This window comes from Hesperophylax consimilis, chromosome 3 (genome assembly GCF_061612785.1).
Source record: "Hesperophylax consimilis isolate HC1 chromosome 3, BYU_Hcon_1.0, whole genome shotgun sequence".
Lineage (NCBI taxonomy): Eukaryota > Metazoa > Arthropoda > Insecta > Trichoptera > Limnephilidae > Hesperophylax > Hesperophylax consimilis.
In genome coordinates, this window is record NC_142838.1 from 12088898 (window position 1) to 12114530 (window position 25633).

Consider the following 25633-nt stretch of genomic DNA (forward strand, 5'->3'; position numbering starts at 1 on the left):
GGCTCCTACGACTCATGGCAAACGCGGTTTCATGCATTGATTTGCTTGGACATAGCACGCCAAAAGCTTTATTCACCTAAAATACACTAAAGTCAGATGAGATGGGTCCTACGGACCCCCGCCGACTTTGATTAAACCATCAAAAAATGCAACTATAGACGCGTTGTACAGATCCCAAAAGTGGCAATCGAAAGAGACGGTAATTGTAGTACTTTCGATTTAGTGGTTATACTAAACTCACTAAACGCGTCGCGTGAGGTCGTGTGCTATCTATAACCAAATTGCGTAAATTAGTGGCACAATGGCTGAGTGGTTTGTCTCTGATGAGAAGGTGTTTCCGTTCCATGGCAATCACTAGTTAAGTAAAGTTCACACACCCATATTATTTGAATGTCTATCCTTGTCGTACATGAACATCGTTTAAAATGAGAATTTACAGGAAACGTTAGCCTTTTTTTGTAACTTGCCACATTTTCTGTCAATTTTGTGAGACAATAACGGGCCTAGATGTATTATAATGCCATTGGCAACCACCAAATAACTTAGATTTATTGTGATTTTTTCCACCGGTCTTGCGTGATATATATCTCACTTGGTTCAAATGGTTTTCAGGTCCGTTGCAAAAACCCTTTTACATTTACTCGTATATAAATATCGAGGTATTGGGTCAATAAGCAATTAAAGTCAATATTTTAATTTGTTTTAGAAATATTCACCTTCTAACTCAAATACAAGTTGTTTCCCCCAAATATCGATTTCACATTAAAAATCATTTCCAAAGTTCGCTTTTTTCAAAGCCCGCCAAAACGATCGAAATCTGGTGAGGTATACATGACGTCATACGTACCTCAGTTTTGTTAATGTTTAGCATAATTTAAAAATAAACTATAACAAAAATGAATTCTTTTGGAATAATTTGTGTACCGCAACGGTGAACCGTGTGTTCCGAATTCACGCGGCCGCCGACCCATGAGGTAGCTGTGTAAGTTCTGTCAGAACCCGCCAACCAATCATAGGGCATTTACTACTCTTACTGTTCTAATATTTTTTATATAAATCACTAATATCACTTTTACACCTATTGGCACATGTTGTGCCGTGTCCTTTTAAATAAATAATACAACTTATAAAATATTCAGATTCAGCGTGTGTTGATCTATATGAGTATATGGTTTTAAATCGATAATATTTTTCACTCATGTTCCTTACTGTGCATTCCCCTGAAGAATAATACTTTAGGACTTGTGTTGGCTGAGTCAGTTGGCTTTTTTCGCCGGTCAAGTCTGTCTCAAGGTCGGTGTCTATTGTAAAACCATTCACGTGCCATCTTTAATGTACGTACATCCCCTGTCACTGTCACTGTCGCCGATCGGAAGCTTTGATACTTCACATCCACAATCATTAAATACCTGATTCATACACGCATCATTTCACAACATTGAACAAAACCTGCGTAAACTGGTAGAATAATTATTCTTTGATTGGAAACCGATTAAAATGTTTATTCATGCACTATATGTATGTGCGAACCATCATTATCCACTTCTTTGACTTCAGTATTACTTTATATATGTAAAAATGTATACAATGTGTATCAATCGGTTCCATGATAACTCAATACAGTGACAAATCAACACACTTTTAAAAAGTGCTATAAAGTCATTAGAAACGATGAAAAAAAAATTAAACCTAACCTACTTAACCCAGTTAATAAAGTTTTTGTTTCATCACTTTCCATGACTTTGTTTATTTTTTTGAAGATGTGATGAATTATCCGGTCACCGTATCAATCACATGTTCTTTGAAAGCGGTTATACTACTTGAAATGAAAAAAATAATATATTTTTTGGTTTAACTATTATATTTATTTGAACTGAAGACCGGTTTCAAAACAATCCTTCCTAAGTCAAGACAAATTCTAAAAAAGAAGTTGGTGGTGTACTGGTCAGAGTAGTTGATCGGAGATCGATTCTCGGCCGTGGCAACCTTTTTTGAATACATTTATTTTTTTGAATGATTTATTCCCTGAATTGTTAACGTGACTCCGCTAGTTCATTCTAATTGTGGTAAGCCATAATGTATTTTCTCCGTACGGAATTAATGAATCTAAGGCACGATGTTTGTAAAATGGGAATTTATAGAATGGGAAAATGTGTTAAATTAAATTAAATATATCTTATGATGAGGATCTCCAATATGTGGTTTTAGTAAATAATACAGGGTTTTCCAATAAGAGGTGTTATTTTGAATAGCCCGCTATTTCGGTAGATTTTACTTTTGAAGCTGTCATTTTTTGACATTTGACAAGGATTGTCACGCCATTGATAAAAATGGAGCGATATACGCTTTAACAACGCATTGAAATTATTAAAATTCACTTGAGTGAATCAAATGCAAATCATCTTGAGTGATGAGCCCATTTCCACCTCGGTGGCTTCGTCAACAAGCAAAATTGTCGCATCTGGGGCTCGGAAAACCCAAGAGTTATTGTTGAAAAGCCTCTTAATCTTTAAGGTGTGACTGTTTGGTGCGGTTTATGGTCCGGCGGAGTCATTGGACCTTACTTTTTTGAAAATGAGGCTGGAGCAACAGTTACGGTGAATGGATTGCGCTATCGAGAGATGATTAATGATTTTTTATGGCCGGAATTGGATAGTATTGATCTGGACAGCGTTTACTTTCAACAAGACGGCGCTACGTGCCACACAAGCAACGAAACCATTGATCTTTTACGATTGAATATCAAAATAACACCTCTTATTGGAAAACCCGTATTACTAATAAAGACGTTTCAGTTTGATTCTCTCAACGACGTATTAGTGGTGGTAACCGACGTTTTGATCGTAAGCAAAAACATCGTAAAAGATCGTATGTAAAAATATCGTTATTATCATTTGATCGTAAGCTCATTTAATCATAAATGATTGTAAATTACCTTTAATTATTTGATCGTAAACTGTGAATTATCTCATAAAATAAATGATTACACGTAAATTGTGTGCAACACGTAAAACTGTGCAAAACAAGGCTTGCGCAAAGACATGCTTATTTTATTACACCAAAAATTTATAATGCACTCTATACCAATACAGAAATCAAATGTGAAAATATATCATCCTACAGGAAACATAAAAATGTAATAAAGTCTTGGATAAATACCATAGATATTAATATTTACCTGCTGTAACATCTGATCTTAATCTCTATTAACTTTTAACAAATCCTTATTAACTTTTATTTTTCATATTTAATCCCGTAAATACAGTAAATAATGATTTTACTATAAATATTCTCATTCTTTTCTTTTCAATTTTCTACAAAGATAAAATATGTATTTTTAGAGTAATTTTAACTGAACTGCCTTAAAGAAACACAAGTATACCCACGAACTGGCGATGCCTATGTGGGATTTTTTTGCTATCATACATTTATGCATATTATTATTTTTTATGTATATGCTGTTTATGAACTCGTGTGTGTGTACGTGTATTGTGTGTGTATGTTATGTATGGTGTGTAATACACTATATATGTATACATATGTGCATGTGTACATATACTTTTCTGTAATTCGCATTGTTTCTTTCTTTTTTTAATATGTATGTAAAAAACATAATTTGTATTTTAAAACCATGTATGTAACAAAAAAATAAAAAAAATTATATAAAATCTTTTTACTTTAACATGACTCGCACACGATTATTTGCGTACAGTCATTTGCTTTTTATTTGCCTACGAAAAGTTTGTTTACGATTGTTTTATATTTTACCATTAGTGGTAATATTATACTTTAATTATGACTAATATCTATTTAATAGCCCATCTAAATTCAGAAGTAATCAACATATAAATAGGCACAATAAGTACCCTCTACTATATGTTCTCGTAGTAGCTCCAATTTGTAGGTACCTGTATTATGAGTCATACAACTAGAGTTGAGACCACCAACGCGTGCTTGGGATTGTGTGTTTTGGTGCATTTGTATAAACTGATGTATAAACAGCGATGTCCTTGCGAAAAGTCACCGAGAAACAGCCTTCTCTTGTTTACTCTTACTTATTTTAGCTAAAAAGTGTATTCTTATGTATTTGTATTTTGAATCAAAATATTTTTAACATTTTTCTAGAACATTCCATTTGTGACGGTAATTAATGAAATTAACCCACTTCTCGACATCCGATCGAGCTGTAACTCTGCAGATAGATTTGTTGTCGACGACATTGTATTCTATCAAATGGTGGCAATCACTTATACATACGGACGAATATGTATTTTTCTAAAATTCGATGACAGTTAATATACGAAATAAATGTCAGTCCTATCCGATCGGCATTTGGCGAGATTGGTAGAGTTGTCGACTTCATATCCTAGGTAGGAAGGTTCAAACTTCAGTCAAACAATTTTCATAGTCTTAAAAGACATTTTAAAATATATATTATGGTAATGTACAAATGGTTTAATGTACATATTATGGAAAGAAAATATTTTATTTTGGCTTTTTTGACGGGTTGTTTTTTTTTACTTTTCAAAAGTGTTATTATTTTTATGTATTACTTCAAACCGAGAAGACTTTTACTTTCATGGCAATGATTTTTTTTTTCGCCCTATTTTCTTATCTGAAATCGAATAACAAGTTTGAAACATTCTGTATGCAAGCTACGCATTTGTTTGAGTACCTACTATGTTCGGCCCAATCTGGTTGCGATAAATAATATTGGCATATGTTAAGGCGAAGCTTAATGCACTTAATAAGCCTAAATCACTATTTTTATTAATCTTTATAACGAATTGGTGAACATTATGAATACCAAAAATATGCCTTAGATAAATTGAAGGTTTTCCTATTGTTTCGCTTGATAAGAATACAAATAAAAAATAAATTACTCAATAAAAAATATAAATGTAAACTACTAAAAACAATTTTTTCAATAGAAATATATGAAGCTAAGATTATCTGTGACAGTTTCACTTGATTAACTTTTTTGCTTTCTTATAAAATTATTTACAAAATAAATAAAAACCAGTTTTGTGCTTGAAATCGAACGTATCTAGACTCCGTTTGTCAAGCGATTGTAATGCCTATTACCTACAATATAAGGTACACCAAGAATATACATATTTTTGGCTTGCAGCTTATTAATAATTCATTCGCCCCTTCGCCCGTGCAACCAATATGCACTTAAGGGCTGGAATTCCGAATTTCTACCGATTTATAACATATTTTCCTTGAATACTATAAGTTTCAGAGTTCTTAAAAAAATGTTATTTTTCAAGACAATATCTAAAGATTTGTAGGACCGAAACGTTAATTACATAAAATTCCCTAGATAGAAAAAAATTGCAAAGTATGCTCCAAGAAATATTATTTACACGTTTTTTTCTGTTATATTATTTGTTATAAGTATAAGAAAATTCACATTTCTTCTTTAAATACTACTTAAGGTATTTGTAAAGAAATTTTTGCTCTTTTGTAAATAAGTCGTGTTTAATTAAATATTTTCACAACTGTCGCTTACACCTATTGCTTTTAAATCATATTAATTACAGCGCGCTCGCTCCCACTTGAATATTTACCTATCTCTAGCGCATGTGCATTATTTCATTGATAAAAATAATCACGTCGGGAGATCTTCGGAAGTTGTGTATATTCTGATTATTACACCGAAACGGTGGCTATGGAAAATTATATCTAAGTACTAGGTGTGTGTGTGTGTGTGTGTTTCTTGCCTCCGAGGGAACTCGAACCGGACGAAAGCTTCCTGCAATATAGTAATATCTACCTGCCGAGTAACCGAATTAACCTGTTAGTATGGCATGTTATATGGCGGCTTGTGATGATCTTGTAATGACTGTAAATACATATTTACTTTCAATTATGTTTGATCGTTTTGGGTGAAAGTGAAAGTGGTTCTATGATTACTCAACGCAATGACAATTCAATACAACTTTGAAGGGTTATATAAAGACATTAAAGTGATGAAAAATACTAACCTATAAACCTAACATACGTAACCTATTTAACCTAGTTTTTGTTTCATCACTTTTCATATCTTTAAATCACTTTTTGAAGGTAACCCATAAACCTAACCCAGTCTCCTCTGAAGAGATAATACCAAATACCCTGTAATATTAATAGTGCGTCGAACTAAAATATTTCCAATATGAACAACTTTGGCCACTAGAGGCGCTAGTGTAGCATATTGACGTTGACATTCCTTTCAATGGCGAATGGTGGCAAATTGAATTTATTTAGTACTTAGTATTGATTTTTTTTAAAAGCATGCACAAAAGTTCCCAAAAAGTAGATTATTTGTGTGCAGTTTACGGATGTGATAATTACAAACAACGAAAACACATCGTTTTACAGGATGCCAAAAGTCGTTGACAGATTAGTTGGTTAAATATAGCACGAGTTAAATCCTAGCAAATAAAATGTTCATGATTACATGAAAATTGGATTATACCACGAAAAGACCAACTATACATTTCTTAAGATTGATTCAGAAAAGGTGTTAGTTCGGTGCAGCATTCTGTTAATGTTGAAATTATAAATCATCGTCAATGTAGATGTTCAAAACATATTTCTGTAAAATATGTTTTGAATTATTAAATTTATCTTGTATATCGGTTTATAATACATAGCCGCTTTATTATTTTTTATGTATGAACAAAATAAAACAGTAAGTTCAGATAAAGGTTACCTTATTTTTATTGATTTTTATATTTCTATAATTTATTAGGATAAAATAAAGAGTAAATTTTACGTAAAATCCATTAAAATGTATAAAGAAAACCAACTCACGCTGCTAGGAATCGCTAGTGTAGCATGTCGCCATCAGAATGTATAGGAAATGCCAGAAGTTGGAGGTATTATTAATATTATAGGGTATTCGATAACGCACAGGGACTCGAACCGGACGAAGGCTTCCTGCAATATAGAACCTAATAATATAATATCTACCTGCCGAGTAACCGAACAAGCCCATTAGTATGGCGATATTGTAGATATAAATGGGATGAATAATGAGTATGAGTCTGATCATGGGAAAGGATGCTGCACCGCCATGGAGAAGTTGACGATTTTTTAATAGCTAATTATGTGATTTTTTTACGGATATCCTTAATTTAACTTTTTTCCCGTAAATTGTCTTATCTGTATTGCTAAAATTGTGTTTACATTAAACATGCTTCTTCTCTTCCTGTTGACATTTCGTTGCATTGTATATTTTGATATCATATATTTTTATGTATTCTTATATAGTATAATTATGAGATTTTGAGGTCTTGTACAATAAATAATTCTTAATTAATATTCTTGCACAGGTAATATTATTATTATTATATTCTGGCTTATAAATATGATCAGCCTAACTAAAAAAAATACTTGACAACAGTTAAACGGTGTTTTTGTTACACATTGTACAAAGACCATACAATTACTATTTCGAATTAGTACTAGTAAAAAATTTCTCGCAACATTGCATTTTAGCAAACTGGCCCATGCGCAGACTATCGCATTTTCATGGCTTTATGAGTAATTGGACAGTTTTGATTTGTGGTTTGAGATATATGTATGTTTCAAATCATGTATTTGTTCGTAATTTGGATTGTAATGACTAATGCACTATTGATGAGAATAATTCAATATCATTTGCGTTTTTTTTGTTTTCAGTTTTAATCAATTGATAACGTCATTTTGTAAATTTTGTTTCATGATATCGGAAAAAGGTAGATTATTTTAGTTTATAGTTTTAATTAACTGTTACCGCCTGAATTTTATAAGAATTTAACGAGTGTGGTATTTTTTTTAATAACATAAATGCCTTATTCGAATGTTTGTAAATAAAAATTCTAAAAATCTTCTTTTATGTTGTGCCAAAACGAATCCATTATTATAATTTTTAATTGTATAAACGACATAAAAAGTTAAGTGACAATTTTCTTGCAAATTTGTTAAATGAAAGGATTTTTTTTAAATATTGATTTCTCTGAAATTTTGCGACGTTTTGATTAAAAATGTTTATGGTAAGCTTTTTTTACCTTTTTTGTTTTTAAAATGGAAATATTGCACTTTTTAATAAAAACATATGTTTCAAATACAAAATGTAAAAGATAATTTTATCTACTTTCAAAAATGATATTTTTTTCACGACATTTTCAAAATGAAGAAATATATAGAACATTTAAAATACCTTGGAAGAAGAATTCATGAAAAATTATTATTATTTCAAGTTTGTACAACAGAAAAACAACCCGCGTTATATAAACAGTATCCCCGCATTTTTTAGTAAGACTGTACATATATAATGAATACATACATGCCTAATAAATATTATAGCTAACCGATGATAATATTTTTACCCCCTTACTAATAAACTTGTTTTAAATACTACACAACTGATTAACAACTATGTACTTGTGTCGTAAACGCTTGTGTATCGGCGGTTGTGGAAAATTTAAAACACGTTTATTAGTAAGGGGTTTATTATGTAGACTGACGTGTACTTACATAGGGAGTTAAAGGATGTACTTGATTTACTTTAACCACCGATTTTTTACATTATTTTGAGTAAATTAAATTTTGCAATCCGGTGACTTTTTGATTATTGTTTTTCAAAAGCATACAAAAAAAAATCTTCCACGTGTTGTCACTAGTCACTTAGCCTAATAGCCGCCGAACCCCCCACTCCGGCCCTTACTGTCCAATACCTATGTATGATTTAAGTTTAAAAAAAAAAACAACAACAACAAAAAACAACATAAAAATGTCACCAGAGACCAAGATTTTATTTACACATTTCACTCCAAATAATGTCAATATCACTGGAAAAAGTAAGCCAAGTTCGTCCCTTAGCATCCTGTAAAACATTGAAGGGCAGTTCAATGGGGCCGTAAACACTATTAATTATGCATCTAAAAGAGTAATAAAATGAGCAGTTTATTTCGCTTTTCTTACAGCTTGCAAAGATAGCACAGTAATGGATACCGCACAACTTTATGGCGTCTGTATGGACTGTACGTCCATAGCTTTCATTATTGTGTTGTTTTATTATTATAAAATCTTCTACGTGTATATTTGTATCCACTTCTTACTGTGATGTTTTTTTTTTACCCATCACTAACATATCACAATATTGCTCCTCCTATTTAAGGATTAGTTCAGTGCGGAAGTTTTCGGAGAGGGTATATACGAATAACAGTACTATTGAGAGCGCGCTATATTTTCGTGACCTAACCTATTTCAGCGTATCGCTTGCCATATATTCCTATTGGTAGTGTATGGCGATTGATGTACTAAAATAGACCAAGCCATGATGTCTATGGCGTAATGTGTCGCCTACCTAAACATCATGCCCACTACACAACTCTCTTCTAAAACAATACTCCTTTAAATTCATAAAAAACAAGAAATAACAACTAACATATTAATATTAACCATATTAGAAACACTAAATCACAGGGTCAAAAACATATCCTACAAGCAACTACAAATACAAAATTTGGGAAAAAAACTTCCTATACTATGGTATTAATCTCCAGAACAAAATCTCACTCTCATCCCAATCCCATTCTCTTCAAAACTCGCAAAAATATTATAATATATAAATATAAACTTAAAAGATAGATACAAAACATAAAAAGATCAGAAATAGATAATATATTGACACCAAATACAGACTGAAACCGAAACCACTAACTGTACTAAAAACACCATGATTTGTAATTATTTCAGAAAAAACACTAAATGATATATTTTTAATTACTTCATATTATCCATCCACAACATTTATTAATAGGTAAATGAGATCCTCGGCACGAGAAATCACAATGAGAATATCACTATCTCTATTTGTTACAAAAAATAATAAAATAAAACATCTGATAGTATTATTACGCCAGCGTCTGGACGATCTAGGCCCTCTGATTGGTCGAATTAAAATTGTCTGTTTCGGGTAAATTCAGCTAACTTGAAAAACTTGAAAACACGATTTCATACTAAAATAGGATCGCCTCATAATAATACGAGATTTCTTCAAAAGCATCGTTTCTGTTCATATAATTTTTGGATAATATCGAAGAAAATATGTTTTAGAAAGTTCATAATCCATTGGATTAATTACATTACAATGAAAATTATCCACAGTTACGTGATTATGTTTGACGTTTATAAAAAATCACGCGTTCCTTATTCAATATGGCGGATACGCACGACTATAGATGGCCGACAGAGCGCGCCTCTTGCGGTTTAAAAACGAACCAAATGAATGGCGCGAATATTTAAATATGCAGCTCACAATATTTGACTACTTACGATTAACAAGCATCTAATAAGAAGATTTCTTCTGGAAGCTTATCACTTTGTAATGGCATTTTTCATTATTATTTATATTTTTTTTGCTTATTAATTATATCTGATTTTATATTGACATGTTTTCTAATTTGTAAAATTTCAAAATTATTTATTTGCGATGCTTTATATCCTGAGTGAAGTATTTTAAGACCTGAATTTTTATCGAAAGTGTGATCATTATTCAAAAGATGATTTAGAGCCCTGCGATATTCTTTAGTTCTGACTTCAAAGTTTCTATTTTTTTTTTTTTTACTTTATATATTTTCATTTCTTTACACATATTATACATATTAATAGATAGTATAAAATAACATAATATATAATACCAAATAGTTTACAAAAGAAATGAAAACCCACTAAGGCACTGACTGCCTGAGTGTGGGTAATATAAAACGATTACTATATTTCAAGTACCTAAAGTATAATATACATTAGTAGAAAAAGTTTTTTTTTGTTTATAGTTATTATAAAAAGTAAAGAGAAAAACATTATGCACAATAATTTATAAAGTTTCAGCAAGTGAGTTGTAGAAAGGATAAATAAATTTATAGTAAAAGCGTTTCAATATCTGCGTCAATCAGCCATAATTTTACCTCTTTAATATATTCTATCTTTTTATTTATCATTTGAGTTTGTAGTGGTAGAAGGTTAAATGTACGAGGACCAATGAAACTGCTATGCGTCTGCATTAATTTAGTATTGGTTTGGGGGGTGTATTGGTTCTACCTTTGTAAAAGAAATTACAATCATCCCAATTGAGTTTTTAAACTCCTGATTTTTTTGTTTGAATTTTGCTATCTTTATTATTAAGAATATATTTCTTCATTGTTATTAGTGTAAAACGCCAGTTGAATAGTACCAGAATTGTTTTTATATATAATTTTAGAAGTATCGTTATCCACAAGCAGAATTCTACGCCATTGTTTATTTCTATCTTTAGGAAGACCGTTTGAAGAGAATATGTTTAATTATTTTTATTTAGTATTTCAACTATCAATTTATTAGAATAACCGTTATTAAATTCTATTTGTCTTATGAATATATTGTTTTATGGTTATATTCTATTTGTTTTTTTCAGGTCTTAAAATACTTCACTATAAATAATATTGAAATTTTAGAAATGAGGAAACATGTTAATATAAAAGCAGATATAATTAACAAATATTTTTTTATAAACTCTCTTTTAAATATTTTCCCACTTAATTGGTCTTTCCCGTCTAACGATATTGTAATTCCTAATTATTAAAAACCCAGCCTACTCTTACCCCTCCCCCCTCCTTCCACTTCTTCTTTCCCTATTGCAATCTATATTTAATTTTTGACTTCGGTGTATACAAAATAAAACGTAAAAATTATATTTATTTATTTATTGGACAATTTGCATAGCGCCGCTTTTGTGAGATATCACCTCAGGGGCGCTATATTGTAATAATCTACCTTTATATGTAGATTTTTACTCTCCTGATGAAGCTGTATATATAATCTAACTTTAAACTTTATTAGATACAGTAAAAGTTGTAGGTAAAGAATTACCAAATGATTACCCTCCTTTTATTCATAAACACGGGTACAATTAATCAATATGTAATAATCTATTATTTAAGTCAACTTTGTTATAACTATCTTTAATTGTGAAAAACTAAACGATATTGATTGAACTTATAGACATTGACGGTTGTAACACATATTTAAGCACTGCAAGTCTCCTATGAGCTAATTATATTAGGTACGATAACAGTTAATATCAGTTGTAGACATGTAGTCAATAATAGTGTTTCATTTGAAATAATCCATCACAAATACGTAAAATTTCATTTATTCAAACAACTGTCATTCTTATTATGCGTAAATTTAGCATGTTATTATTAATTAACTCCTTCCTGTTCCGTGTTTTAACAATATATACTCACCCTCTCTCTGTGAATGTCCTAATATCTATCTATTAAATGTAACTGTTGTTAATATCACTTAAAATGGGCGAAGCCCAACCAAGAACCGCCCGCAGGGCCTAGCAGAAAAAAACCCGCGGAGCGGGTTTTTAACTGCTAGTTTATTATTATTATGTATCTAGTTGTTTAGGCCTCGTTACTAAACATGACTAAAGTTATAACAAAGTGTGTTTATTTCATCCATTGAAATATAAATCATTTTTAATTGAAATTCCTATTCAAGTTATTATATCATTATAGGCTAGTTGCTTGACAGAACTGAAATAATAACAGAACATGAAAATTAACTTTTTGAAATTTGAAGAATTCTTATTAGTTCTTCTTCTCCGAAATAACCCGTCTTAATAGTTGCACCTTAAAAATCGTGTTCTATTCTTGAGGCAATAGCCGACCGAACGGTGCTTTAAAAAGCAACCGGGATTGACTGAGGAGTCCTGGCCGTGGCAAATTCTCAAATGAAATATGATTTACCATAGCAATCGGCGGATAGAAGTATCCGGGGCGCATGAGGTATGGGGCGGTGTTTAATGGCTCGCTTGTTTACAGTTACCGCTGCGGCCTGACTAATGAGGATCTGAACAGGCGCTGGAGCAAGCCGAGTCCTGTTCTCCACCCTGGCATCTTCCACACAAAGGTATGAGACGATAATATAGATAGATTCATCGTGTTCTGATTGATTATGTAATAATCGCCAAGCACAGTTTTTCAGTTGCCACATTATTTTAATTTTTTTTAATTTATTTATTTAACGCCCAGAGGGCTTTTACATGGTTGGTAGTATAATTTTAATTTGACAAATACTTTCAAACATAAAAAATAAGAATAAAATTACATTTGATAAAAGCTATGCAACAAGTCATACAAACACAAGAAACAAAAACAGAAAATTACAGCTATTTGTTGGTTTACATGATGTGTTTAGGAGTATTGTTGAAATAAATGTTTTAAATGATCCACAAAACTTGCCAAGTTGGTATTGAATATGTCAAGCTCACCCAAGTAATGATTTCCCATGGTGTGAAGTCGTTGTATCGGAGAGTGGGCAATGTAGTTACGCTTATGTGTGCTGCTGTAGAATATTGTATTTTGTCGTGTTGTTACTGTGGATGTATGTATGTTTATAAGTTGCAGGAGTTCACAACAGTCGAATTTAGAGTTAAGTATTTTGAATAAGAACGTTAAATCGTTTATTTTACGTCTATCTTCTAATGTATGTATTTTTAGAGTATTTAATAAGAAATTGTATTTTAAGTCTTCGACAGGGATATTTAATTTAAAATTTATAAAACGTAGAATTTTTTTTTGTATTCGCTCAATGTTGTTAATGTGAATTTTATAAGATGGAGACCAAACTACTGAGTTATATTCAATTAGACTTCTTACTAGAGATACGTATAATAGTTTAATGGCTTGTAAAGAATTAAAGTTTTTAGTTGTTCTTAATACGAAGCCTAGTGTTTTCATACCTTTGTTCACAATTTGATGGATATGATTGGTGAAACTTAGTTTTTCGTCCAAAATAATTCCAAGATCTCTCATTTCCGTGACTCTTTCTAAAGCTATGTTATTGATGGAATATTCGAATAAAACAGGATTTTTGTTTCTGAAGAAAGTCAAGGTTTTGCACTTTACTACATTTAAAAATAAATTATTTTGAACGCACCAATCTCTAAACTTACTAATATTTGACTGTAGTATATGGCAATGATTTATATCAGTTATTTTCTTGTATAGTTTGACGTCATCTGCAAAGAGCAATACCTCGACATCGTTGAAGCAATTGGTTATATCATTGATGAAAATGAGGAACAAAACCGGGCCAAGGTGACTACCTTGCGGTAGGCCACTGGTAGCCCGGAAAGCTTTCGACATCCAAGATTTTATTTTAACGAACAGTTTACAATTTGACAAATAGCTACTAAACCATTTTAGCATGTTATCCCTTATTCCTAGAGCAAATAGTTTTTGGATTAGTAGTTTATGGGATACTTTGTCGAATGCCTTCGAAAAGTCTGTATATATACAGTCGACTTGTTTATTTTCTGCAAATGATTGTATAATGAAGTTTTGAAATACCGTTAAGTTAGTTGCGGTGGATCTTCCTTTGATAAAACCGTGCTGTTTTTGATTAATTAATTTTATTCATTTGGGATAGATTTCATCAAGGACCAATGATTCAAAAAGCTTTGGCAGTACTGACTGTATACAAATGGGGCGATAATTAGCTATGTCAGTATCGTCTCTTTTTTTGTAGATCGGTGTAATGAAGCTAGTTTTCCAGCGGTCTGGAAAATGTCCAAGGGACAAGAGACGGTTAAATAGTAATGTAAGTGGTTTAGATAATGTATTAGAGCATGTTTTGAGGAATATTGGTGGAATGTTGTCTGGGCCAGCGGATTTGTCAGTGTCTAAGGAAAGTAATTTTTGTTCGCAACACTTTTGTGTGATTTGGCAGTTTGTTAAGTTTGTGGTCATATTAAATTTGTATTCGGGTATTTTATCATCTGGAGTGTCTTCATCATATACATTTTTGAAGAAGTCCGAAAAAAGGTTTACAATATCCTGTGTATTGTTTGCACTGATTCCATTCATTTGCATTATTGGCGGGTAGTCTGTGTCTTCATTGTTCATTTTTTTTAAGAAATTTCCAAAGGTTTTTGGATTTAAAGACAGTGTCCTCGACAGAGGTTATGTACATTTTGTAACATTGTTTGGAAAGATCTTTACATTTTTTCCTAATTTCGCTAAAGATTATATAATCATTTATGGATTTACTTTGTTTGAATTTTTTGTGTTGACTCTTTTTTTGCTGAAGAGAGGCTGTAAGCTCTGATGAAAACCAAACCGGGTAGGTATAGCTTCTTGGTGTGTAAAAAGGTACATAGGATTCAATAGTATTAGAAAAATATAAATAAAGTTTATCTAACGATTCATCAACGCTTTCATCGGATAAAAAAGACCAGTCTGTATTTGAGAAATGGGAGTTAATTGAGTCGAAGTCGGCTCGTTTAAAGTTTAGGACGCTTTGTGAAGGTTTCCTTTCATTATCACATGTCATATTTAATTTAATGTATAGGGGAGGATGATGATTATCTATAGGTAGAAGTGGATCATTTGAGAGTTCAACAGACATTTTAGGATAGTTAGATAAAGCTAAGTCTAATAAGCGATTGTTACTGTTATATATAAAATTATGTTGATGAAAGTTTGGAAAGTTTACCATGTCCAAAATTTCACGTGCACGATCGTTTTCACTTTCGTTCATGATGAGACCACAGTTATTTGCTTTCCATATTAAGTTTGGTAAGTTATAATCCCCAAGAATAACAATTTTCGAGTGAGGATATTTTGATGAAATTGTTTCGATGTCTTGACAGTGGTTTCTATATGACTGAGGGTCAGAAAGTGGTGGTAGATAGGCCGTTCCAAATATAATTTTCTCGAGAGGAGTCGTTATTTGCACAAAAATATGTTCGATGTTATTGTGTTTCGTGGTTAATTTTCTTGCTGACAACTTCTGTTTTATTGCAATTAAAACTCCTCCACCTCTTGACTTGGAACTTGATCTGACGTTTCTGTCACAACGAAATACTTTGTAGTTAGTAAGACCGAGTTCAGTCGATTTGATTTCCGAGTTTAGCCAGGTTTCCGTAAGTATGATGATGTCATGATGATGAGAAGGTAGAGCTGCTTGTAGGTCATCGAGTTTTGATCGCAGTCCGCGGATGTTTTGATAATAGATTTTTATGGTTCTGGTTCGGTTAGGTGGGATTTCTTGAATATTTTTGTAACTTCCTAGTTTTTTGGTCGATTCGGCACGATTTGGGGGGTGGAGTTAATGTATTTTATGGTGACATCTTCACCATTTTCTTTCCTTTTTTCCAGCTGAACCCTCAGATCGCTCAGAAATTTTTGTTGCGCCGGTGTTGAGTCGGGGTAAATTCTGACATTGTTCTTGAGAAGACTTCGTTTGCTTAGAATATTTCTGGATTGTGTTGAATTTTGTAGTTCTATTTCTATTGGTCTCGGCTTGTCATTTAATAATTTTCCAACCCTATAAAATTTAGAAATATTTTCATTTGCTGAATTGTCGATTACATCGATTATACTGGTGACAGCTGCCTGGTCATCCGAGATCCTGCCAGCTTCTGTCGCTTTAATGCTTTCGGGCACATTGCAAATAATAATATTTTTAGATCGCACTTGTTGTTCATTCATTTCCGAAATTGCCTCGCAAATGTTAAAGTTGTTTTGCGAAAGATTTGCTCTAATATCCTTGTATGCGCAGTTCACCTTCTAAATTAGCAGTTTTGGATGCTACAGCTGAAGACATGGTACTTATGGCACTTAAAATTTCACATGCAATTGGGGAAATTTTAGAGATTAGATCCTTGTTAAATTTGTTGGCCGGATCAAAAAGTACTTTATTTGAGGCATTGACAGCTATTTCTGCTTTGGAGATGAAATTTTGCACATCCATTGTGAAACGTTTAAAAATTCACTATTCACTGCTTATCACTGTTGGGAGTCGATGATTTATTTTTGCTTTTGTTGACACAGTACACAAGTTCTTCCAATGCTAAATACTGCTATGTTAGTAAATAAGTGCTGCTTGTTAATATTCAATAATATTTATGTGTAATAATTCACAATTATGAAAACATTTATTTTTTATTTTTTATTCTTCATACTATTTCTATTTTGAAAACTCTTTTTTGAAGAGTTTTCCTCCAACTAACCCTTATTACCCTCACCCAACCCTCAGGGGACCCTCGGGTTACCCTAGGGTTACCCTCAGGTTATCCTCGGCTACCCTCAGGTTACCCTCGGGATAACCTCAGGTTACGATCTGGTTACCCTCAGCTTACCCTCATATTACCCTCGAGTTAACCTAAGGGTACCTTCGGGTTACACTCAGGTTACCTTCGGGCTATCCTTAAGTTACCCACAGGTAATCCTCGGGCTATCCTCAGATTACCCTCGGATTACCCTCAGTTTACGATCAGATTACCTTCAGATTACCCTAAGGTTACCCTCGGGCCATCCACAGGTTACCCCCATAGTTAACTTCAGGGTACCTTCGGGTTACACTCAGATTACCCTTGTTTAACCTTAAGTTAATCTCAGGATATGATCAGGTTACCCTTAGGTCTCCCTCTGATTACCTTCAGATAACCTTCCGGTTAAACTTTGTCTACACTCAGCTTAGCAGCCGGTTATCCTCAGGTTACCTTCAGGCTACCCTCCGGTTTACATCAGTTTACCCTCAGGTTACTCTCAAATGGACGGCACCGCCACGGCCCTAAGGTTTACCTCAAGTTACTCTCAGCTTACCCTCAGGTTTCCTCCAGGTTACCCTCAGGTTACCCTCCATTCATCGAAAGACCCAAGTTGTATGAAGTGAGCACTAAAGCCGGGAAGTCGTTCCACAGCCGAGCAGAACAAAATCGATTCCTATAAACGTGACAAGTCGTAAAACGATTCCTATAAACGTGACAAGTCGTAAAACGATTCCTATCAATATGTACTTAGTTATTCTTCTATTCACTATGTTTCGTCTTGAAAGTCGAACGCCGATTTTCAAATTTATTTATACTTTTGGAGGAGACCGAGAAGTAGATAAGTTATGTTTCGTAAGTTCATAAGTCATTGAAAACCAATGATTTCGGCGAACTTTTCTAAGCTTCAGCGCACATTTTTTGCAGATTTTCACTATCCATCATTTCACTTTCTTTACGAGGTAATAGGTAATTATATAGCTGTCTACGTCTTTCTCAGTAAAATTTGTAATGTTTGTTTATTTTTTTTATTTTTTATTAACCAATATACTGTTACATTAGAGCTTATTAACGTAACTTATAGTTATAAGTTGTTACATTAGCATTCCAGCCAAGTAATATGCTATATATGAGTGAGTACACAAGCTGAGCTTGTACTCCAATCTTCAGGGTGTGGATTTATATATAGTCAATTTCCCAAATGAAACAAGTCTCTTGATATGAGTTTTTATTGTACAGGTAATACAGGTAATACAGGTTATCAAACAGATCTACAAAAGGTACATAGCTCTTTAAGGCCTGACTTGTTTCTAGCAATCTATTGACTCTAAGGGCTCTGATTGACAAAGGTATAATATTAGCTCACGTGTACTTTACGGTGGATGCGGTGAGACGGTCAGCAGGTGCCATAGGCAGGGGCCTAGGCAGGGTGCAGGACGGAAGCCGAAGGACTGCCACCGGGGCACGCCACGCTGGACGACAAAGGACGCCAGAGCGGCGGCTGGAGGCGCAGAGACGATGGAGCAGGGCGGGGGCACTGGTTGGAGGGCCAAGGGGCTCCACACAAACAGGCTGGAGCGGCAGACGCCCAGGACTGAGGCAGGGGTCTATGAGTTCACTGTTCTCAGCCTGGCGTGGACGGTAGGAAGGGCGGCCGGCATCAACAGGCGAGGAAGAGCTGGAGCACGGGTCGGTTCGCCAAGGGGTTCTTCACGACCCGGCTGTGGTGAGCAGAGGTGTCTGGGCCGTAGACAGCATGTGGCCCGGACGGAGGAGACATGACCCAATTATATAATGTTACGTGCTGGTGGGCCTCAGGCAGAGGGAGACATGACACAGCTCTACAATGTAATGGTGCTGGTGATTCGGGGGATCCCTTTGAAGTGGAGAACTGGTACTCGAGAGGCGACACGCAAGGTGAAACAATTCCGCCGGTCCATTTTTACGGCGTCACAGATTTGAGCGGCAAAAGTTAACTCGGAACCAACACAGCATGTTGCAATCCGCGCGCTTCCCAGGGAACTGAGGCGTGGGTAGCTGGCCGCGAGTACTTGACCTGCTTTGGTCGCTCGCGGGGGGGGCTTGTCCCACTCTTTGGCGCGTGCCCCATGCCCTTATAAGGACACGTTTTGCATCTTAGCCATATGATTGGTTGTAGGTACTTATAGGCCTACGTGACCAATATCAGGTCGGAGACATCGCGGATGTACGTGTATGTATTGGTGTTCACCCGATTGTAGACATGCCGAGATGCGTATATACTAGTGTGTTTACACGCTCTGGGTGTATGATCGAATTCCGGCAACGCGAGAGCATATACTTAACTTTGCAGTTAGCTCTTGCAAGCTTTGTGCAAACATAACACTACCCTCCTTGTCGATGAAACAAGATCCCAGGCAACGTGGCTGAAGCAGGGCAACGTCCTCTTGTTTGCCGTACGAGAGGTACAAAGCTACCTCATTTCACAAAGATTTAAACACTCCCTAACGAGCCAAAACAAAAATTTAACTACCTGAGAGCCAAGTTGAACAATCCTAACAAGTACACTGAACAAGGGTTGCCAAACCTCTTTCAAAAATAATTGCAGAAATGATCTCCAAGGCGCGATACAAAACACGCTATGATTTACATACACAACTTTTTTCCAAACAAAAGAAAACACATGGCCTTCTTCCCAAACAGAAAAGAATACATACGATTTTTCCAAACAGAAAAGACTACACATCACCTTCTTTCCAAACAAAAAGAATACACCTGGCTTCCTTTTTTTTTTCTTAAAAAAAAAAGACAATACCAAAACAACAAATGTAGCATACAACGTGGTATTACCGAATGGATGTACACAATTTACCACCAGGCCTACACTTTCCATCAAACCACAAAAGAAGAACAATTAACAATGTTCACAATTGTACAATGTTATACAAAATGATATTCTGGTTAGAGAATATTATACGCTTATGCGATTGACCAAAATCAACCCATATTTCGCGTTTTTTACAATAAAATTCTTAAACTAGACATGGTTTTTTTTATATACACAATATTCCTGTTATGGAATGTGTACGCTGATTATATCATGCGATTGATCGAAATCAACCCATTTTTGCGTCTTTAACAATGAAATTCTTGACACTATACAACACAAGTATCAATACACATGTTATGTTATTTCTTATTATCCATTGATAATTTTGAAAAACGGAAAACAACAAAAATTCTACTCAAGATTTTAACAATATATTCTCATTTAGTCATGGTTTGTCTGGTTGCTAATAATTCTTAGGCATATAGACCAATCCTCTCGTATCGCATATTGATTATACAGGTCAACGCTACCAAGACCTACCATGTAATTAATTATAAGGCTAATATTATCCTATGACATTTAACGATTTATTTCCTATAAACCGTACAGCGCTGTACCAGGTGTTAACAAGAAACACCAGCACGTCGTAACGAAAACGTTCGACAAAATTTTCAGAACACTCATAAAGTGTTCTCACCAAATGACCAGACAAAACCCAAAATGACCTTAAGTGCAATTATTAACCCAATTCATTGGTTAAGATTCAATAATGTCCCAAAATGACATAAATATGCAACCACCATTTGTCCTTAATGACCAACAATTTTAGATTTCCAAATCTAAGACATAATTACGTTATCTTTACAAAAACTATTTCTTCTTACCGGGTATATATTATAATTCATCTTCCTATGAGAACATACACACCGCACTTGACATGGCGTAACACATATTACAATTACACAATTTTATTTCGTCTCAACTTTATGAAGGACTTTACACGCTGGTTTTTTTTATTGATACCGAGGCAATCAAATACGTGTTTACAATTAAAAAAAATTTACACCATAATTGACATGGCATAACATATAATACAAAAACACAATTTTATTTTGTCTCAACTTTATGAAGGACTTTACACGCTGGTTTTTTACCATATTGATACCGAGGCAATCAATTACGTGTTTACAAGAAATTACAATACACAACCCATAACTAATTAATAATTAGTTAGGGAACAATTACACAATTTTAATTTACAAACATATTACATACCACTCAACAACTACTGTGTGTGATAATTCAATTTCTGTTATATAAGACTTATTCGAGTCTTTTTAATTTAAAAATCGAGAACTACATAATCCGATTTCTAGAGATTGACTTCCTTAAAAATAACGACACGTATTCACTGCGCAAGAAGGAGAAAAGAAAAAAAATTCCAGAAAAAAAAACAAATAATTGGTATGTAACCAATTAAATACAAAAACATTTGACATAATTTTCTATATAAGAGAATGTCTGAACAAAAACCACATACGGGGTTTCTCATTTGAACTATACAATTTATAACACAAGATATTTGAGTTATATTTACAAAATGGGTTCCTAATCTACCACTGATAACTTTAAGTGATGAAGAACGAAATCATCACTTCAAAAGTACAGGACATTTCTTACGCCGTTTCCTGTCAACGAAAAGAAGATTATATATACAAATATAACCTTAATTTGTACTAAAAATTGGTATATATTCTTAGTACAATAATTCCACGAAATATAAATTAAGTTTATTTTTCGGTCCCGGGCAGGATATTGAATGCTTAAGGCGGTTTTTTCCTTACTATAATAAAAAAAATTCCACTAAAACTTAAGGTTCTTGAATTTAACCCTCAATCAATGTAACGTGTCGTGTTTCGTAACGAAATATATACAAAAATGTATATTTTTAAATATAATTTTATATAACTTATGTAGTTATCTCATAACTACAACTTATATCTTCTATATCACATAAAAGTGTCTGAGTTTTGATTTATTGTTATTATTACTTTAAAACGAGTTATAGTTATGGAAGAGATAGGTGAAAAGAGAGAGAGAAAAAAAAAAAAAAAATTATATTGTATTTCTATAAGATGTCTGCTAGCTAGTCAGAATCTCACAGAAACATAATAAAATAAACAGAGTGGCTACTATGTCAGCCAAAATAAATGTACTCAAAGATTCATGACGTCTTTGAGTTATAAACATTGAATGACACATAGCCCCTTGTTTATTCAAATAATATTATTAAAAATGCACGAAATATGTATTATAGTTTACATAATATATCGCATTAAACTGGGTGCGAGAATGAAATATACGTATCAACATGAAAGCGGCGACCTTTGACGAATTCATATTTATTATTATTATGCGTAAATATTGTCTGTTGCGACGCGGGAATGGATCCTTTGTCGGTATTTTAATAGTCGTGAATTATTAAGATATATCAAGTTACTGCTCGTAGCGTGTTTTATTTTTGACCAAACATTTATTTTCTGTGTAATATTTTTCTGTTGCGAGTTTTTATTCTGATCAATGATTTTATTTTCTGTAATATAACAACAAATTCAGCCCGATTAGTGACACGTATTAAGTGACATTGTTACCTAGTTTTATTATGTCTTTAATGTGAAACCTTCCTACAGTTTTTCCGTTTAAATCTTCTAGCTGGTACACCGTGCTAGAGATTTTTTGTTTCACCCGATTTTCTACAAAACGAGGCGCTAGTTTATTTGAGAAATACGTCCCAGCTTTCGATTGTGCAAAGTTACGTCTCCATACGATGTCACCAATTCCGTGAGAAGCCAACTTGTGTCTTGTATTGTACCGAGCGGCACTCTGTTTATATGCTTCCGCCATAGAATCACTCACTTTGTCATAAATAGCTATTAGTTCTTGTAATTTTTCCGCGTATTCTGCTACTGTATCTGGTTGTTCGTCATTTCGACTACCAGACGAGATACGCCAATGTGAAGTTCCGTGTACTGTCTTCTCGAACCCGTGCATAAGAAAAAATGGGGTGAAACCAGTCGTAAGATTGACAGTATTGTTTATCGCCGCTTGAACCGTTTTGACGTGTTTTGACCACTGACGGTGATCATTGCCTACTAGAATAGCCAATGTAGTACCGATTGTTTGGTTATAGCGTTCCACTACATTATTCATAGGCGTATAGAATGTGTTGTAATAAATATCTGGGACGCCGTACTGAGATAAGAAGGCTTTAAAGGTGTTTGATATGAACTGTCGACCGTTGTCCATTATCAGTGTTCTAGGGACAGAGATTGGTAAGAAAATATTATATTCTAAAACTTCTATTATGGCTTTAGCCGTAGCATGGCGTAGTGGGAATAACCAACAGTATTTAGTGAAAACGTCTACCACACTTAGAATGTGAAAGTTACCGTCATAACCCTTCGGGTATGGACCTATCAAATCTATGCTTAAACTCTGCATTGGTCGGTCGACGTTCTTGGGATGCGACATGTACCCTAAAGCTGGTTTCGTTGAATGTTTATAAGCCTTACAAGTATTACAACGAGACACTAACTTCTTCACATCATTATACATACCGGGCCAAAAATTTCTTAATGATAATTTTTTAAAGGTTTTAAACACGCCTGGATGTATTGACGTGGAAGAATCATGACAATCCGATATTATAGCTTGCCGGTCTTCTACAGGGGACACTAATTTCCATTCGTAATCTTCTTGTAAAGAAAAATCAGCTTTGCAATGTTTAAACAACTTATTTTCTTGTATCAGGAAGTTAGGACAATTTTGTGGGGTATCAACGCATTTTTTATAAAGTTCTGTGTACCATTTGTCTTTAGTATTAGGCGCGCTTAATAATGAGTCTAGCTGAGTAATTTCTATACGTGAAAGTGCGTCCGGTACTATATGCAGAGAACCTTTACGGTGAATAATATTAAAATCGAATTGAGACAAACGAGTTGCCCATCTGGCAAGTCTTCCTGAAGGATTTTCTAGTGACATCAACCACCTTAAACTCGAGTGGTCTGTGACTACTGTGAACTTCGACCCTTCGACGTATGAACGAAAGTTGTACACGGCGTCAAGAATGGCTAATAATTCGCGCTCTGTGGTGCTATAATTTTTTTCCGCTTTTGATAATACTCTCGAGTAATATGCTACAGGGTGTTCTGCGTCTTCGAACTGTTGAGAGAGACATGCTCCGATTGCAAAATTTGAGCTATCGCATTGTATTATAAAAGGTAATTTAAAATCAGGACAACTTAATACCGGTGCCGAGATCAATGCATTCTTCAAAGTGGTAAATGACTTTTCTACTTCATCATTCCATGTATAATTAGGTAGGTTCTTCTTACCCCCAGTTATATGAGTTAAAGGTGCGGCAATGTTTGAAAAATTGTCAATAAAACGTCTGTAATAACTACATAAACCTAAGAATGATTTCACCTGTTTTGTATTCTGAGGACGGGGAAAATTCTTAATAGTTTCAATTTTCGCCGGGTCTGTGCGGAGACCTTCCCTGTCTATAACAAAACCTAAGTATTTTAGTCTTGATTTACAAAATTCAGATTTCTCTATATTTAATGTTAATCCCGCATTCTTAAGTATACCACATACTTTTTTAAGAAGTTCAATGTGTTCTTCAAAAGTTTGCGAAATAATAATTAAGTCATCTAAATATGCAAAAAGGTTTGGTTCAAATTCTGGACCGAAAAGAGTGTCTACCAGACGTTGTAACTCACTTGGAGCATTTCGTAAACCAAAAGGAAGTCTTACAAACATAAATGTACCTCTACCTGGTACTACAAAACTGGTTTTTTCGCGTGACGACATGTGTAATGGAATCTGCCAGAAGGCTTTAAGTAAGTCTAGCGATGTTATGAAATTTGCATGACGAAGATTGTCCAAAATACGATGCACATTTGCAAGTGGGTAAACCTGGGCTTTGGTAGCCATATTAAGTCGTCTACTATCAAGGCAAAACCTTGCAGTTCCATCCTTCTTGGGTACCAGTATCACTGGATTTGACCAAGGAGATTTACTTTTTACGATCACGCCTAATTCTAACATTTTGTCAACTTCGTTTTCTAGCTGCTTCAACCTCACAGGAGATAAGGGGTAATAGCGTTGTTTAATTGGTAAACCTTCGGTTTCAATAACATGTTCGATTAAATTCGTTTTACCCAAACCGCGTTTAGCAAAAGATATGGATTGAAATTCCCCCATTACATCACTAAGTGATTTCATTTGTTCCGGTGTAAGATCGTTTTTAGATTTTACAACATTAACCTCTGAGATAGAAGTGTACGAAATATTTTGTTCCGACGTGAATAAATTCGGAGCAATGTTAAATTTCTTCCAGAAATCGATACCTAAAATGATTTTTTGACCCAGTGAGGGAATTATTACGAACTCTATAGTTTGTGATATACCATTATAAGTTATTGGAAGTGATATTTTTCCCAACACTTCCTGTCTCTTGTTATCTGCCGTTGTAATTAACAAGTTGCAGGGTGACAACGTATAAGAAGAGAAATGTTTGTGTAAATCGCCTCCAATACAAGACAAAGATGCTCCCGAATCTAATAAACCTGATAACATTCGATTTTTGACATAAAATGTTACATGCGGGCGACCATCACCGCTGCAAGTTACATTCCAAGCTTCTAGGGAATCAGTATACGAAAATAATTTTACATAATTTAGCC

The 25633-nt window shown here is 33.9% G+C and overlaps 1 protein-coding gene across 4 annotated transcripts in view; it reads left to right on the forward strand.

Moving 5' to 3' along the window:
• LOC149424948 (cytosolic carboxypeptidase 1-like) overlaps window positions 1–25633 on the forward strand; it is a 190984-nt gene that overhangs the window by 129830 nt on the left and 35521 nt on the right. For 3 of the 4 annotated variants that reach the window (XR_016304993.1, XM_089648199.1, XM_089648213.1), the window contains one exon: window positions 12846–12933. The exons of the other annotated variant lie outside the window; for it this stretch is intronic. Coding sequence is in view for 2 of the 3 variants with exons in the window: in XM_089648199.1 (XP_089504325.1) it covers window positions 12846–12933 (88 nt within the window). In the remaining variant the exon portion in view is untranslated. The remainder of the gene's footprint in view (window positions 1–12845; window positions 12934–25633) is intronic. 4 annotated transcript variants of the gene reach the window in all.